Source organism: Scardinius erythrophthalmus (genome assembly GCF_964197995.2).
Source record: "Scardinius erythrophthalmus genome assembly, chromosome: 18".
Classification (NCBI taxonomy): Eukaryota; Metazoa; Chordata; class Actinopteri; order Cypriniformes; family Leuciscidae; genus Scardinius; species Scardinius erythrophthalmus.
Window position 1 is genome coordinate 32,711,052 of NC_138238.1, and position 18,631 is coordinate 32,729,682.

Consider the following 18,631-nt stretch of genomic DNA (forward strand, 5'->3'; position numbering starts at 1 on the left):
CACTAAAAACAAGCCAAAATACAGATCAAAGTGATTTTTTCCCCCCTCCCCAAATTCTTTTAAAGAAAAAATCAGAACCTGTGACCAACTGAGAACCACTAGTTTACACACTGATTGTTTTCAGTTCTGTAAGAAATCCTGTGCATTTTCTAAATACCACGACGAACTTTCAAAGTCTTGAAATAGCTGTTCTGACCCAGGAGTGAGTGTCTGAAAACTGTTCTGGAGTCAGTTTTACAGTGTCAGGCCTCACCATGCTGTCACCTACTACAGTCATCGCTGGCCCACACACGTCTGTTTAACCATCTGTTCCCGGTAATCAAGAGCATTTATTTTCCAAAAGGAGTTATCAAGGCCAGTGGAATATGTGAACGAATACAAAAAAAAGTCAAAGAATGAAACGCTGAAACATTAGGTTACGTTGACATGAATTAAACACTCCCTGGAAGCAGTATAACATGGGTTTTTGAAGTATACTGTATGTGTCATGTTCTCTATCATATGAGATCATATTACAGAACAAAACCCTTTGTTTTTAATTACTATTTATTTATCTATTTACATATTGTTTCAAAGCAGCTTTACAGAAAATCATGGTGTTAATGTTTATAATATCTTAATGCGTTAATATCTTCATTTATAATATCTTAATATCTTCATGCCATTTAGCAGATTAGAGCTGGGCAATAATATGGTTTACATTTTGTCTGAGCGCGTTGTTGTCTTTGGAGCTCCATCGATTGATTTATAATTCTTGATTTCTCTTTAAACTCACTTACAATGAACATTTTCTACTTTTTCTCACCTCATAGTTATAACACAGATTGTTGAGCAGACGCGTCTCAAGCCTTGTGATCCAACGCTGGATACTCTTATAGGTTACGTCCGTGGATCACGGCTGAACGCGTCTTCTCCGCACTCATTTAAGTTACAAACAAACATTTTTTCGCCTATCGTGCGTCTACTCTACACCCGTACCACTGAAAAGACGGATTATATCCAAGACTTAAGCCATAAATTAGTATTAATATTGATAGCACCACTGGTAGCGTCGTTGCTAACTTAACTTACTGTCCATCTGTTAAAATGGCGAATATATCAAATGTAAGTAGTCTACCTTTTGGTGCAGGTGAGGACACATTTGAGCTGCACGCGGTGCAGTCTGAGCTGGAAGCTGTTGAGAAACAGATCCACGACCTTTTAGTAAGAAAAGCCGAGCTGATAGACCGGCGTTTGGCTCTCGAAACATCACGTGCCGAGGCACACAAATCAGAGATTAATGTTACTAACCCGCTGACTCCGACCTCGTCTACTCCGTGCGTTCCTCAACATCGGTCCCGAACGTCGAGGTCGCGATCAGCCATGGTCTCGTTCACTCCGGCTCCGACATGCCATCACGAAGCCTGGATTTTTCCGCAGCGGAAGTCACGAGTCAGGTCTAGACCAAGAAAACTCTCTCCGACCCTCCCGGTTTTCGAGATATCCACACAAAACCGCTTCTCCCCTCTTCGCGAAACAGAACGCGATGCTGTGATCATCGGCGATTCCATCGTTCGACACGTACACGTTACGTTAAATAAAAGTAAGGTGCATAGTCACTGCTTTCCTGGTGCTCGTGTTTCTGAAATCGCTGCTCACGTTCCCGAGATTCTGAACGAGCGCGTCGGAACCGTTGTCCTGCACGCGGGAGGGGCCGACATCAGACTGCGCCAAACGGAGGTTTTGAAGAAAGACTTCAGGAATCTGATCGATACGGTACGCAGCACATCGCCTGATATAACGATTATTGTGTCAGGACCGCTTCCCACGTATCTACTAGGTCATGAAAAGTTTAGTAGATTATTTGCGCTTAATGAATGGTTAATATCATGGTGCAATGAGCAGAAACTTCTCTTTGTAAATAATTGGAATCTGTTTTGGGAGCGTCCTAGGCTTTACCATGCTGATGGCTTACACCCAAGCAGATTCGGATCGGATCTTCTGTCAGATAACATCTCCAAAATGTTAAATACCTTTTGACTAGTAAACAAAAGTCCAAATCATAGTCTCTGCTGCACCAATTTAACTGATATAAATAGTGTAGAACATTGCATAGAAACTGTGTCTATTCCTCGTTTAGTGAGATCAAATCATAAATCTACTGCAGGATCTAGAAAAAATCTAATTGTTATTAAACCAGAAAATGTTGCTATTGGTAATCAAAAACAATTTTTAAAGCTAGGTCTTCTAAACATTAGATCACTCACACCTAAGGCAGTTATTGTAAATGAAATAGTCACAGATAATAGCTTCGATGTACTTTGCCTTACTGAAACCTGGCTTAAACCAAATGATTATTTTGGTTTAAATGAGTCTACTCCAGCAGGATACTCCTATAAGCACGAGCCCCGTCTGAATGGTCGTGGCGGCGGTGTTGCAACAATCTATAGAGATTTTCTCAATGTTACTCAGAAAACTGGTTATAAGTTTATTTCATTTGAAGTACTTGTACTAAATGTTACGCTGTTAGATGTTCAAAAAACATCCCTATTAACTCTAGCCTTGGCTACCGTATATAGACCGCCTGGGCCTTACGCTGATTTCCTAAAAGAGTTTGCAGATTTTCTCTCAGACCTATTAGTTAACTTCGATAAAGCATTAATTGTTGGAGACTTTAATATCCATGTAGATAATCAAAATGATGCGTTAGGGGCTGCGTTTACAGATTTATTAAACTCCTTTGGGGTCAAGCAAAACATTACCGGACCGACTCATCGATTTAATCATACACTCGATTTAATTATATCACATGGAACCGATCCAACCGATATAGATATCATTCCACAAAGTGACGATGTCACTGACCATTACATGGTAACTTGCATATTACGTACTCCTGTAATATATCATGCTGCGCCGCGTTATCGATTAGGCAGAACAATCCTTCCATCCACCATAGATAATTTTTCAAACAGCTTATCGGATCTGTCTCAGCTGCTCAGTGAACCCAAACAAACAGATGAACTTGAGGAATTAACTAGCACTATGAGCACCATTCTCTCTGGAATTTTGGATATTGTTGCGCCCATTAGATTAAAAAAGGTCAGAGAGAAAAGTAAAGCACCATGGTACAACAATACTACGCGTGTTCTAAAGAGAGAAACCCGTAATTTAGAACGTAAATGGAAACAAACCAACTTAGAGGTCTTTAGAATCGCATGGAAAGACAGTATGTCACGTTATAAAAAGGCCCTAAAAGCGGCCAGGGCTGAGCATCTACGCAAACTAATAGAAAACAACCATAACAATCCTAAGTTCTTATTTAACACCGTGGCGAGACTAACAAATAAACAGATGTCTCCTGAACAAAATATTCCATTACAGTTTAGTAGTAATGATTTCATGAAGTTCTTCACTGAGAAAATAGAAAACATCAGAACCACAATTGTAAACGTTCAATCCTCAATCGCGCCTTATAATTCAGCCTCAATTATCACGCCGCAAGAACAATTACAGTGCTTCACAACTATAGAACAAAAAGAGTTAAATAAACTTTTTACTTCATCTAAAACAACAACATGTTTATTAGATCCCATACCAACTAAACTATTGAAAGAAGTGTTACCTGTAGTGGAAGAGCCTCTCCTCAATATTATTAACTCGTCTTTATCTTTAGGTTATGTTCCAAAAACATTTAAACTGGCAGTTATAAAACCTCTCATTAAGAAACCACAATTAGATCCGAATAATCTAGTAAATTATAGACCCATTTCAAATCTACCTTTTATGTCTAAAATACTAGAAAAAGTTGTGTCCGCTCAACTGGGCTCTTTCTTACAAGAAAATGACACCTATGAAAAGTTTCAGTCTGGATTCAGGCCGCATCATAGCACTGAAACTGCGCTCGTTAAAATCACAAATGATTTACTTTTAGCTTCTGACCAAGGCTGTATCTCAATATTAGTTTTACTTGATCTTAGTGCTGCGTTCGATACTATAGATCATACAATACTCTTAGATCGACTACAAAATTATACTGGTGTTCAAGGACAAGCATTAAGCTGGTTTAGATCGTATTTATCTGACCGCTACCATTTTGTTTATTTAAATGGAGAAAAATCTATCATAACTCCAGTAAACTATGGAGTGCCGCAGGGATCTGTGTTAGGCCCTCTATTATTCTCAATATATATGCTACCACTTGGAAATATTATAAGGAAACATGGAATTAGTTTCCATTGTTATGCTGATGACACTCAAATCTATATTTCATCACGGCCAGATGAAAACGCTAAATTATCCAAATTGACAGAGTGTGTTAAAGATATAAAAGATTGGATGACGCATAATTTTCTTTTATTAAATCCAGACAAGACAGAGGTACTACTTATCGGTTCAAAAAACCACCCACAAAACCTCTCACAATACAACTTTAACATAGTAGGATGTCCTGTTACTTCATCCTCTACAGTAAAAGACCTGGGTGTTATATTAGACTGCAACCTGTCTTTTGAAAATCATATTTCATATGTTACAAGAACAGCCTTTTTCCACCTTAGAAACATTGCTAAGCTACGTAATATGCTATCAGTTTCTGACGCAGAAAAGTTAGTTCATGCATTCATGACCTCGAGACTTGATTACTGTAATGCGTTATTAGCCGGTTGTCCTGCATCCTCAATAAACAAGCTACAGTTAGTCCAAAATGCCGCCGCTAGAGTTCTAACTAGATCAAGAAAATATGATCATATAACACCGATTTTATCATCCCTACATTGGTTACCTATAAAGTCCCGTATTAATTACAAGGTATTGCTACTGACTTATAAAGCCCTAAACGGCTTAGCTCCAGTCTATTTAACGGATCTTCTATCGCCCTATAATCCATCGCGCTCTTTAAGGTCACTAAATTCGAGGCTTTTGGTCATACCTAGGATATCAAGGTCCACCAAAGGAGGGAGAGCATTTTCACATTTAGCACCAAAACTCTGGAATAGTCTTCCGGATACTGTTCGTTGCTCAGACTCGCTCTCCCAGTTTAAAACTAGATTAAAGACGCATCTCTTCAGCCAGGCATTCATATAATACTTTTAATCCTACAGTTAAATCCGACCTCTAGTTCATAAACGCCAGAGGAGAACTGGCCCCCGACTGAGCCCGGGTTCTCCCAAGGTTTTTTTTTTCTCCATTAGGTCACCTGATGGAGTTTTTCGGTTCCTTGCCACTGTTGCCTTTGGCTTGCTCAGTTGGGGATATTTGGGGATATTTAATTTAATTAATCAATCAACGATACTATTGATCAGCATTACCGAACGTAGACGTTCCACTAGAAACAAACATTGATGTATTGTTCTAATTTATTACTGTGAAGCTGCTTTGATACAACCTGTGTTGTGAAAAGCGCTATATAAATAAACTTGACTTGACTTGACTTGACATTTTGCCACGATAAAAGCGATCAAGCAGTTGAGATATGCTATGTGAATTAAATATGTATGGAGATAAAGTTGGACATACTTATATATCCAACTTTATATAAAGAGCTGGGTGATAATATAGTTACATTTTGTGAAAATGTATCCGCATAAAGTTGGATATTATATATATCCTTTTTGTATATAGAGCTGTGTGATAATACATTTGTTTAAATTTTGCAATGATATAAACAATCATGCACATGAGCTATAGAGCCATATTAGATCACATCTTAAAAAAACTGAGTCAGGGCCGGTTTAGATCACTGCATGTTTTTAAGGTTTTCAACAAAGCTGGAGTGAATTAGCTGCTGTTTTGCTGAACAAATATTCATCCAGATGAGGAAGACCATAAAACACTGCCCTCATGCTGGCAGGAGAATGGACAGGAAATGACATGCAAGGGCAAAGGTTGATAAAATAACAAAAAGAAAAACAATTGTAGCCCATTAGTCAAACATGGGAATCTGAAGTAACACTAAATGCCAAACAACAGGAAAAGGAGGGAAGTACTTCAGATTGATGGATTGAAACTGAGACTGAGCTAATAATATCTAAAAGAAAAAAGTTTTTTTTTTTTTGCATTGAAAGACATGCAGAAAATGAAGGATGCCCTATATTTCTGTGACCAGTGTACTGAACAATACCACTGGTCATGTGTTGAAATGATCTGCATCTGCACTGAATGATATTAGAAGCTGAAAATATTATGGCTTGTTTATAGTTTTACCTTTATTATTATTTTATATATTTTTTATTTTATTTTTCATTTTCAAAATTATCCAGCTTTTTATGGTATTATGTATATTACTTTAATTTTGTATTATTAATTTCACTTTATTTTCTACTTTATTTAATAAGTATTATATACTATCAATTTAATATATATGAAAATACATTTGTTACTATATAATTTATCTAAAACTGGATTAGGGTTTAGGATTATATCACTATATATATGTGTGTATATGTATGTATATCTATCTATCTATCTATCTATAGATATATATATAGAGATATAGTGATCCAAATATTCAAAAACGTCTGGTCTTGAATCCTATTGAACAAATTATTTATATATATAATATTCACTTAAGTCACAGTTGGCCAAGTCAAAGTCTGGACTTGAATCCTACTGAACAAATTTGGGATTTAGTGGATTCAGAGACAGATCTTTGGGAACAACTAAAAACTATTTGTAAGTCAATACCAACAGAGACTGTGGAAACATACTGTACATAAAAACAATGCCAGCAAGAATGCAAGCTGTTATCAAGGCAAAAGGAAGCCATACAAAATATTAAGTTTTTTTGGTTATTATGAGTGAATAAAGACTATTTAGTTGTTTCAGTTTGTTATTTGCCAAATAAATGACAATATTTTTTAGTTTTAAACAAGTTTTTGACAGATTCCTAAAATATTTGTGTTTTCTCTTTATTATGACAGGTAGTCTAATAAATTTGTTAAGCACTGTATACATTTAAAATACTAGCCATTGCATGATTTTCTGAAATGGCCCAGTGCAAAGTGGACCAGACCTTATGCTGATAGTTTGGCACTCGGGGAGCCTAGAAATGAGTCATAATATGAAAATAATTATCTTCACAATTTCAATACCTTGAAAAGAGACTTGCCCTCCACGCCATTGGGCTCCTTGGCAGTACTGCTCTGTCCCTGCGAGTCTCGCCGCTGGGAGATGGAGAGCTTCTTCTTCCGGGGCCGGCCCTTCAGGTTGGGAGCTGTGGACAGCAGAAGACCAGTTAGAGCCGCCAATGTCAGCCATAAGCACCCACAGCCCATAAAGACCCCTGACATCTGCTCACTGTACTATAGCACAAATAGGGAAACATGACAATGGATACGCCATGTCTGTGGCGGACACACATAAACTACAGCCAACATTGTTCCACCAATTGGTTGCTTGACAAGTGATCCCTGGAGCCATTCCAGTGACTTACATTGCTTTAAATTATATTACATCCTTCTTCATTCTGGATATTTTTTTTACATTGAATGGCACTCAGGACTTAATTATCCTGAGACAAGGTCAAAATGCTGTCCATCACCGTTACAGGCATTCTTGGTCATCAGTTCCAAATCATTTTCATTATTATATGGGCCTCCAAGCAGAATTTGTTAGATAATACACATGCTAATGGTAAAGCAATTCACGGAATGACAGGATGTGTCAACAAGCGGAAAACTCAAACAAAGCCTGAAGGGCAAATGAATAAAATCCATAATACGTCGTCATCACAGCTCAAAATAACAGCGAAAATTGAGGTGGGTGCAATCGGGTCAGCCTTATAAGGACTAGAATGAATATTCTGTCATTATTTGAAAAAATTCACTCACTAATGTTGTTTCACATATTCCCTAATAACTGAACTTTCTGTTTGACATGGCACAACTTACCCCTATGGGGCATGTGCCACTTCAGTTCCCTTCATCCCCTGGAACAGGGGGGAATTCCAAATTCCAAAAGACGCCATTTGTAGGGACGTTCCAAATGAAAGTGAACAACTTAATCCCTTCACAAAAGGGCCCTTCCGCAAGGAAGTAATTGAATCGTTTATGGTCATGTGACCCAGGATGGCGAATCCTCACGATTCATTTCATGATGTGCCCTGCTCCCTACTTCAAGACCTCTGTCCTTCGGAGTGACTAGGGCATAGGGATGCTCACTTCCGATAGGAATTTGCCCAGGATTTGGCACCAGTGCCAAGACATAACCAAATCTGTTTACGTGAATACTCACCAAAACGGTCCTTTATACATAATTTTGTGCGCGTTTGACCATTTAAGAGCATCCGTTTAACCATATATGCACAGAAAACCGTCTGACTAATTACGTTTCTTTCGCAACTTCACTCTTAAAAATAAACGTTCCAAAATGGGGTTTTCGCAGCGACGCCATAGAAGAACCATTTTTGGTTCCCCAAAGAACCTTTTAGTGAATAGTCCTTCAAAGAACCATTTTTCTTAGTGTGAAGAACATTTTAATAATCAAAATAACCTTTTTTTCCACTATAAAGAACCTTTTGTGCAATGGAAAGGCTCCATGGATGTTAAAGTTTCTTCATTCTTCAATAAACAACCTTTATTTTAAAAAAATGCATTGAGTTTGAATGGTTTAAACTGGCAAGGCTGAAAAATGCTTGCAAAAACAGTCACATATGATATGCATAACCATGTGTAACTCTACCGGGTTGACACATTTCTACCTGCTGATCAAGTCATCTGTTATATCGCCCACCCCTAATGATGATGACCGAGTGAACAGTCTTTCGGGCCAGAGAAAAATCTAATGTTTCACATTTCCAGACGTTTCTAAAAGCCCATTGTGCACCTGATGAACGCCGTCAAAGCATCACCAGCATCCAGCTGGAAAATGACAACCACAAGCAAGAGTTCAAACTCCGAGCAACGAGAGGCAGGAGGAGCTTCAGACACCAGGACAGGTGCTCTCGAGCGCAGGTTCAGTGCGGTCAGCTGGCACTGCATTCCATGTGCGCTGATGATTAAATCATTGTCAAGGTTACACAAGGCCCAACGCTGCGGCCACAACGCTACACTTGATCTTCCAACAAAGCTCAGACTGGCAACATGATCTGTTCTGGGAAAAGAAAAGAAAGCATTACCTAATCAGCCGGAGAAGAGCTTATTTTATTTTATTTTTGGGTTCTTTTCTCAACACGCCGCCTTTTTTCATCAAATTTGCCGCATGCAGCATTGGGGTCAGAGAAACGGCACATCAAATGAGTCCATTTGTTCATAAATAAACATTTATGTAAGAAGCCTTTTTTGTCACCTTGGCAACAGGCAGGTTTGTTTACTTGGCTGCTGTGGCCATGACAAACACATTTGCGCAGGCATCCGTGGGCTAGGCAGAGGAAAGGCTTGCGTTTATTGAGGAAATGAGGCCGCTTCTCTCTTAAATGTCACTTTTCCTTTGTTCTTTAGACTAATTCACTCTGCATTCGTATTTGCCAATTCTTTCCCTTTTAGCTTCCACCCCACATCACAATCATTTGAATTCAAGCCATGTGAGTAATGTATTACTCATGATTGCTGGAGTACATTAGCTCCTTTACTTCACGCTTGCTATCCCGTGTTGAGCTCTCCAATATGAGCACTCCATTCTCATTATTTAAGACTTCCATAATATACTGTAAATAACAATTTATTGGTTAATTTAATGTTTAATATAAACACCACGGTTAAAAAATGTGGGGTCATTAAGATTTTTTTAATGTTTTTGATGCTCACCAAGGTTGCATTTATGTGATCAAAAATAAGCAAAAACAGTAATGTTGTCAAATATTATTACACATTTTATATAACCGTTTTCTATTTTAATGTTTTCAAATTTAATTTATTTCTGTGATGACAAAGCTGAATTTTCATCACATGATCCAAATTGAAAATCAATAAATTACACAAATTATTTATTATATCAGCTACACAAAATGATCTGATCGCTATATTTTTACATTAATCCATCAAAATAATTTAAACAAATTTCAACTTTTTTTATAAGATATACAAGATTCAACAAATTTTTTTTTAAGTTAGTTTAATATAATTTCAGTTTAAATGACTTGCACAACCAAGTTGACTGTACTTTAAGATATGTGGAATTTTTTACAGTGTACCAATAAAGCCGCGTTTCCACCGAAATTACTGGGAACAATTTGTCCCAGGAACTTTTTTCCCCAGACCTGTTTCTGTCTGCGTTTCCATCGCGGTCTAAAGTACCCGAAGATTAGGCAAATTACTCCAGTAACGCAGGATTGCACGCCACTTTCCAGTTCTCACCGTAGTTGGTCCATCGGTTGTATTTTTTTAAATCCATTGTTGATTCAAATAGCAAACAACTCTTACGGCACGCACCGCAACAGACTTTTCAAAATGGTGGTTGAAATAAAATACTGTGTGGAGTCAACCAAACAAAATGCTGCGTGAACTCAACCAATCAGCATGTTCAGCGCCCAAGTCCCAAGTTCCTGAACTTTTGAAAAAGTACTACCTTGCGAGCAGGGACTTTCTGAGAGGGAATTTTTTACCCAGAACTTCATTTAGAAACAGTGAACAAACGAGTGTATTAGACAAAGACTGTTTTAGTAACTCAGTAGCCAATGTATTTTTAATAATGTTTAAATTGGTGTAATATTTGTGAATTTGATTATGTAGCCTACTTATCCATTTTCTTGCGAGTGCCGTCAAGTTTACTCTCTGGTGCTGTGCACTTGCCGCGAGACTCCGCCCACACACTGTTCTGATTGGCTGTGGATTTTGATTGATTTTGACGCATCACGTAGTCGCGTCACGTCTAGTGTGGACAGACAAATTATTTGTCGCTGGAATCTTATAGCATCCCGCTGGTTTGGACACGGTGTTAATCGAGTGCAAAAGCGAGTGAGCGATGAAACTGTTTCCTAGCCAATCATAACAGTGGCCGTTTACTGACAAGGAGCCCTTTAAAAACGGATCATTTCAGACAGAGAATCTGTCCCTCTGAATGAGGGTTGAAAATAATCATTTTTTAAATTAACATTATAACTGAACTTCAAGGAACATATTAAAATAATAATAAATAAAAAAATCCATGCCATGACCGCTTTAAATCCATTCCACAGAATTCCATGGATTTCCCTCTCAAATTCCTGATTCCTGAGCCTGCTGATGAGACAAAACAACTGTGGTCTCTCAATCTCTCTCTCTCTCTCTCTCTCTCTCTCTCTCTCTCTCTCTCTCTCTCTCCCTTACTCTAGCACACAATATGGGGACAAGATTGCAGATATATCAGCCTGCCCTAAGAATCTGCCAATATTTGGCCAGTGTGAGATAATTGGCTGTTAAGTGTTCCTACTTAGCCAGAAGAAGAATGTTAGAATTTGTAGTTAGAATATATATATATATATATATATATATATATATATATATATATACAACAGCTTTGTCAATGAGTATTTTCCATGTGACCGTACACCATTTACATTAAATAAGCCAATGTGTAATATTATCCAAATGTTTCTAAATACACCCATAATGGATAAGTTGTGTCACTGTCCTGCAAACCAAAGCTCCAATTATCCAAAAGAGCAGCAGACCTCTTCTTAATATGTCTTCTTTTCTTGTTTCCCCCCAAACTGATGGCTCCCATTGTCACAAACATCAAAAGCTCATTACAGCGACTCAGTTGCTTTTGTTTCCAGTAATCTCTGCACTTTCCCTCTGTGGATTTTAACAGGTCATTTACCCTGGTGCTGGGGGCTGAAGGGTGGCCAGAGCTTTGAAGCCGAGCTGGGCTTCTCTACCTTCTTCCAAAGTCATTACAGAGCACTATGGGGTCTCTCGCAGATCAAATATCTGCTTGTGCATTCCTGTGGTCATGCTTTTTCCTTTGAGCAAATACGTTTGAAGCATATCTGCGGATTCTCCAGAGTTTTGACCTGAAACATTTGCGGTGGATGGAAGTTTCAGAGGAAGCCAAATTAAATGAACTGAATCTGAGTCTCAATCAAAGTCAGACCCACACCCCTGTGCGCGCACACACACACACACACACACACACACACACACACACACATACACACACACACACACACACACACACACACACACACACACACACACACACACACACACACACACACACACACACACACACACACACACACACACACACACACACACACACACACACACACACACACACACACACACACACACACAGACACAGAGAGAGAACAGTGTGGGAAAATATTCACCCTCACATTCCATGGCTCAAATCTTTGTACAGTACATTTACAACTTCCATAAATAAATAAAAAAATTCAAAAATATAATAATATTAAATTATATTATTGCATCGTTTATAATATCATTTTATGTTAGGATTAGATTTTATTTTATTTTACTTGTTATTTTCAAACCTTTTATTAGAAAAATGTTTAACTCTGTTTTATTGGTTAATATTATATTTACCTGCTCACACGGCCGTGTGAATAACTCACATCGTGAATAAACTAATGAAGTTTTGATTCAGAAAATTCATATTTACAGGAAATTTAAGAAATATATATCTTTGGATCATTTACAGTAAAACACATTAAAGTAAGTAAATAGGGTCAAATTTGATATGGTATGTCAAAATATGAATGAAAACTATAATATTATCTCAATGGTATTTGACTGCTTGAACAGCTAGAGTGATGATGTTGCATCCTGCTGAAAGGTCACGCTCATCACATGACCGGTGTGTTCTGGCACATGTCCACCTGATCAACTCTGCTGCTAGGAAACTGCTTAAACTGGTTTAATTATGCAGGAAGACGGAGGGGCTGTACGCCAGTCTAATCCCACCCATGTTTTCATCATCAGCTGCAGTTCCATTCATTACACCAGCGAGGTAAATGGATTATATGGATTAAATTCTATACTATTTAAAGCTTGACTGATATGGCCGAAACAATATTTTAGAGAGCAAGGTGACCGATGGCCGATATAAAGCTGATATATATGATATTACGTTATTTAAATTAAATAACATGCATAACAATTGCTGGAATTAAACTTTGATTTATTAAATTAGAAATAACAATGTAAAATCAATCAATATGTACAAAAAAAAAATATTTATTGATTGATTTATTGATGCTTCAGCGATTCTGTAATCCTATTACAGTATTTTTCACACAAAAAATACATAAATAAGAAGGAAGTAAACACTGTAACCAACAGTGCACTCAGTAATCTGGTAAATTTGTGCGCTCTGGGAATTATTCTCAAAAAAAAAAAAAATCACGTAACGCTGATTTTACATACAGCACACATTGACATGTGACATTAATACAACATAGCAGAAAACTGGATATAACATAGCATAGTCCGATATCAAAGATTTAAAGATTACGCTCGCATCTGCATTCAGGTGATGGCATTTTCAGTGCTGTCAAAATAAAAGTCCTGTTGCTGTCAAAATAAATGCTGGTTTTGACATTTCTCGGCCAATGCCGATAATATAAAACTGCCAAATATCAGTAAAAACAAATGCTACAAATGGATTCAGGCATATCCAGTATTATATCCAATATATAGACTGATAACTATCGCAAAAAAGAAAAAAACTCTACAATCTTGGCCAATAGGCAGTTTTTGGGCCAATCACTTGAGTCTTATGCCATGTGACATGGCAGATGGGTTGCATTTTTTGGAAACCTGTTTGAAACAATTATTCATATTTTTAATTTTGAACACTTGAGCTTTAAACTGTTCTCAAAAAGAAAATGATTGACTTGTGATCATTTTGTCGCACTCTATATGTGAAGACCTTTTATTTTTCCTCTCTCACGGCCTGACAGAATTCCTCTGCTCGTTGTGATTTAATACAGCGCTATACAGCAGATGGCACTGTGAGGTGCAGAAGGAGCAAAACATACACGATGAATAAATGATATCGCCCTCATTAAATAATGCCGCGCGCTCCCAAATCCCCCTTCGAAGCAGCAACACTTCCACTTCTATCTTTTAATCGCTGATAGTGTTGAGCACAAGTCTCTGAATCAGCAGCAGCAGTGCGACTTCTGCGAGGCCTTTTTTTTTTTTACAGTGCAAACAGATTGGACCAAACAATGAGTCAATGTCACTGCGCGTCCCCTCACGGGGGGGAATGCGGCGTGAGCGCGTGCGTACATGACGCACACACACCAAGGTCAGATGCTAATTCAAGAGAGAGCAAGTGGCACAGTCACAGCACATCACTGAAAGCTGCGCATATGCCGGAGGACGCTGCATACAGTGTGTTTGTTATTTATTTATCTGTTCGTTTGTGCTGGAGTGTGTGGTGTTATGTCATGTGCGGTTGTGGGAGAATGCTGCATCAGCTTGATCTCTCGACACGCACTCCAGATCCAAATCCCCCTCATGTGTTATTCATCTCACAATCCTCACAACTTCACAATGAACTTCGAACTGCCAAAGTCGCTATATGATATTCTATGACACTCCCTATGTATATATGGCTTGGGTCCCTTCTTTAATTTTTTTTTATTATTATTATTATTATATTGCAGGTGACAATCTAACCCAACTTTGATTCGTTAGAAAAGCCACTGCTCAACATGTTGCATGATTTGAGGTATTATTCATGTTCATATATAATAAATGGTGTTGGATAAGTTACACATTACAGTTAAAGCCTACAATTAGGTAACACTTTACAATAAGGTTTCATTTGTTAAAATGAGTTAATGCATTAGTTAACATATACTATGCGCAATACATTCAGTAACAATTTATTTCACAGTGTCCTATTACACGTTACATGTAGTTCCTATAGTAATAACTGTAAATTATGCATAATTACATGCGATTAACCCTAAACCAAACTCGGTAACGCTTTATTTTAAGGTGACGTCGTTACACGTTACTATATGTACTTAAAATAGCAATAACAGTAAATTATATTAAAGGTGCTGCATGTAACTTTTTTTATAAAATGAATCCTTTTTTTATTGCCCGTCTGTGAAGGGGTTGTAATCACACATTACATTGATCCACTTTTCGTGTTTTGCTATTACCTCTGAAGGCCAGTATTCCTATTTTTATGTGAAGTCTCCGGGTCGGATTTTCTGCGAAATCCACCGGATGTGACGTGCATGCGCGCTCCCGAGCCTACAGTCTATTGCAACTGCACTGCAGCTAACGACATGGAGTCTGATAACACCAAAAAACGACCTGCCTCCAGCACAACACAGACTCCAACACAAACTCCAAAAAAAAAAAAATATATATATATATATATATATATATCTGCTGAAGCTCGTCAGGCCAAACGTCAATCGGATCGACTCAGGACGAAAACACGGATCAACATCGGCAGAGCGTTTGAATTGTGGAGAGACCTCCGTTTTGAAATAGCAAGGTAAAATATAACATACATAAGACATGAAATGAATACAAAAGACTGTTCCATGATAACAAAAAGCAGGTGCTTTAGGATGTAACTTTTATTTTATGTTCTAGATCTACTGTCTAACGTCACTCATCCCACTACTATCATATTGTTTATAATACACATTTCCAGACGTTCAGTACAGTAATATTACTTACTGTCTTATTGTTACACTGAAATTGTCCAGTCTAGTTGACTAACCGTTTTCGTTTTCATTCATTGACCTTATATTGACATTGCTGATTGTGAAAGATACACAAATAGTTAGTAAAATAATGCTAGATAACACCACATGTCGGCAAAATACAGTCAATGTAACGTTATCATGGTACGAGCATGGAGCATTAGTTCTACGTCAAGCTGATAAAAGTAGCCTATTATGGTAATGTTGCAGTGGGAGTTTACATGAGTTTCCAGCATGTTGTGTGATGCTTTCTCCGTTGTGTTGAAAAGTGTGGCCGCCGGTAGTGAGTTCGCGCTCTTGAGTTTGAGCACGCGCACGAGCACTGTTGTTGCAATCTGAAACATCACCGCTAGAGGCCGCTGGATCCTACATACAGCACCTTTAAAATATAAATTTTAAATATTAAATCTTCAAATTCTTTACTATTTTGTCTAAACATAAAATAAACACTACAAATTAAAAGGATCCATTTTAAATGCCAGAAGTGAATTTATGCATCACAACATTATAATGTACAGTATGAAAAAGGATATTCATTTCGAGATAAGATAAAGATTACATTCAACAGTGTTATTAAATATCACAAGTGAGCGTTAGATGAGGGCAAAGTTAATCAAAATATTAGAGCATGCAATTAAATACTGCCCAATACTGATTAAAAAAAAACTTTATATCACCCACTAATCAATATGGTATTGATATGTTGTGCAACACTATTTAATAGAGTTGTAGCACACAGTAATGGCGCTTGCCTTAGAAAACACCAACAACAAGATAGCGATGTAACCACAATGTTCAAATAAAACAAGACTAATCTAATATAACTTAATCAAGCAATTGTTAGCAGCATTAATCTGCTCTTCTGCTTTTATTCTGCTCTCAATATGCTAATATTCTGCTTCAACTTCTGTTATGAACGCCTGACTAACAGCCACTTGATCTCTGCCTAAAAATAATCCAACGTCATTTTGCTTCCCTCTCTCTCTCTTTCATTTTGTCTACACATTCCTGTCAATCCTTTCTGTCAGCCTGACTTTTTTATATAGGTAAAATCACAATGTGGCATAATTAAATGCTAAAAACTCTTTTGAGAGCAGACTGTGTTATTAAAACGATTAGATGTAAGAATATCGCCAGCACTGGAGATTTGTGATGATACATATATATTTATATACATCATGCAGGAGTCAGCTCAGTGACAGCCAGTTGCCCTCTAGTGTTACTGTGAGGTATTACTCATACCAGGACAATAGTCACACACACATATACACACACCCAAACCTACCCATCACAGAAAACCTTCAGCATTCTTACATTTTCAAAAAAAACATCATTCTGTATGATTTATAAGCTGTATTCTTCATGGGGATCAGAAAATGTCCCCACAAGAACAAGGATTTCGGATATATTTCCATCTTTTGTCCCCATTATCTAGGGTTTAACTGAACCACAAACACACACATGCAGCAATATACAAACAGTCAATACAACCAGTCCAGCAGAATCACTTAACCCCTTCCTGTCATGACATCATATTAGATAATGTAATATCTTAATGGGTATACTCCTAATATCTTTCCCTAAAAGGCAAGAGGAAAATGGCATTACTACAGATATTATAAATCAAATATCAAACTATACAATGTGCAACACACCAAAAAGAGACACACTGGCGTGTGTGATACAACTGACTGAATGCTAAGCTCATTCGATTGTTCCGTTTTTTTTACATGATTTTCACGACAATAAATTACACCCTCCCCCAATTCTCATGAATGAAATACAGTGATTGCAAAATAGTAGATTAAAATTAATACAACAAATACAAATATTAGTACTTTACATGTGGACTAGAAATGTAAATGATAAATAAATTTGATTATTATTATTAATAATAATAATACATTAGTGAGAATATTTTACATCAATCTAAACATAAAATGTCATTGCAAATAATAATATAATATTGAGATTTTTTTATTATAAAATGTCACAAGCAAATAATAATATTTTTTAACATAATTAAATTATTATAAATGGTAAAATATTTTTTTAAATAAATTTAATACATTTTTTATGCTAAATATATTTTTCATAAATTAATTTGATTCATTGAAACTTTTCATTTGCATTTAAAAAAACATCAGCACTTAAAAGGCCTCACTTCGTTCTACTAGACCTGCTGCCATGTGACAGCTTTAACTTAACTTCATCATTGTCCTACGTCAGCATGAAAGCCTTTGTAACACCCTCCTGAAAATAAATCAGACGGTGAAAGATGGAAAAAGTGCGTGGTTCAATAAAATAACGACCCCCCTGCACTTACTAAGATGAGCACCCCGGGTCACCGTCACCCCAACCTACTCACTTTTGACTGCCCTGTGAACAAAAATATAAAAAGCTGAGACTACAGCCTATCCAAGAGTCTATTAATCTAGCCAGTATCCGTCAGCAGTGCACCGCTCCTCCTGAAAGCTGCTGGCACAGGCGCTCGTGTGTGTGTGTGTGTGTGTGTGTGTGGGGGGGGGGTGGTCAGTCTTGGCACAAGCTCCTGGGACAGGGGGTGTGGAACGGGACACTACGAGTGGGATTTATAGACATCCAAATTAACAGTCGCCGCTGAACAACAGATGCGTCGTCATCCGATCCGGCCCCTCAACGTTTACTTAGTGTGTCTTCCCTGTGCTGGATTTCATCCTCATTTAGACATGCCATAGTCCGGGGCAAGAAGAAGGGGGGGGGGGGGGGGGGGGGGTTATGACTGAGAGTGGATCCACTCATACTGACGCAGGAATGTGCAATAACCATCATGCCAATTGCTCATAAATCTCATTTATTTTTGTAACTCTCTTGCTCTCCACTGCTCCCCCCAATGAAGATGCTAATATGCCCTGTGGTTTGACCGAGTACCGGCCATCTGTGTTCACGTTTAATGCATAGGATAGTTAGCACTTTACGTTGCAATGGATTTTAATGCGGTCTGGGAATAAATTCACGAGGGGTGAGCAATGTAGCTCAAGAATAGATCTGTGCGGT

The 18,631-nt window shown here is 37.7% G+C and overlaps 1 protein-coding gene across 1 annotated transcript in view; it reads right to left on the reverse strand.

Annotated features, from left to right (window-relative positions):
* Nucleotides 1–18,631, reverse strand: part of arid5b (AT-rich interaction domain 5B) — a 120,948-nt gene that overhangs the window by 36,494 nt on the left and 65,823 nt on the right. Inside the window, exon 5 of the mRNA XM_081393213.1 lies at nucleotides 7,071–7,192. Within this exon, the coding sequence (XP_081249339.1) occupies nucleotides 7,071–7,192 (122 nt within the window). The remainder of the gene's footprint in view (nucleotides 1–7,070; nucleotides 7,193–18,631) is intronic.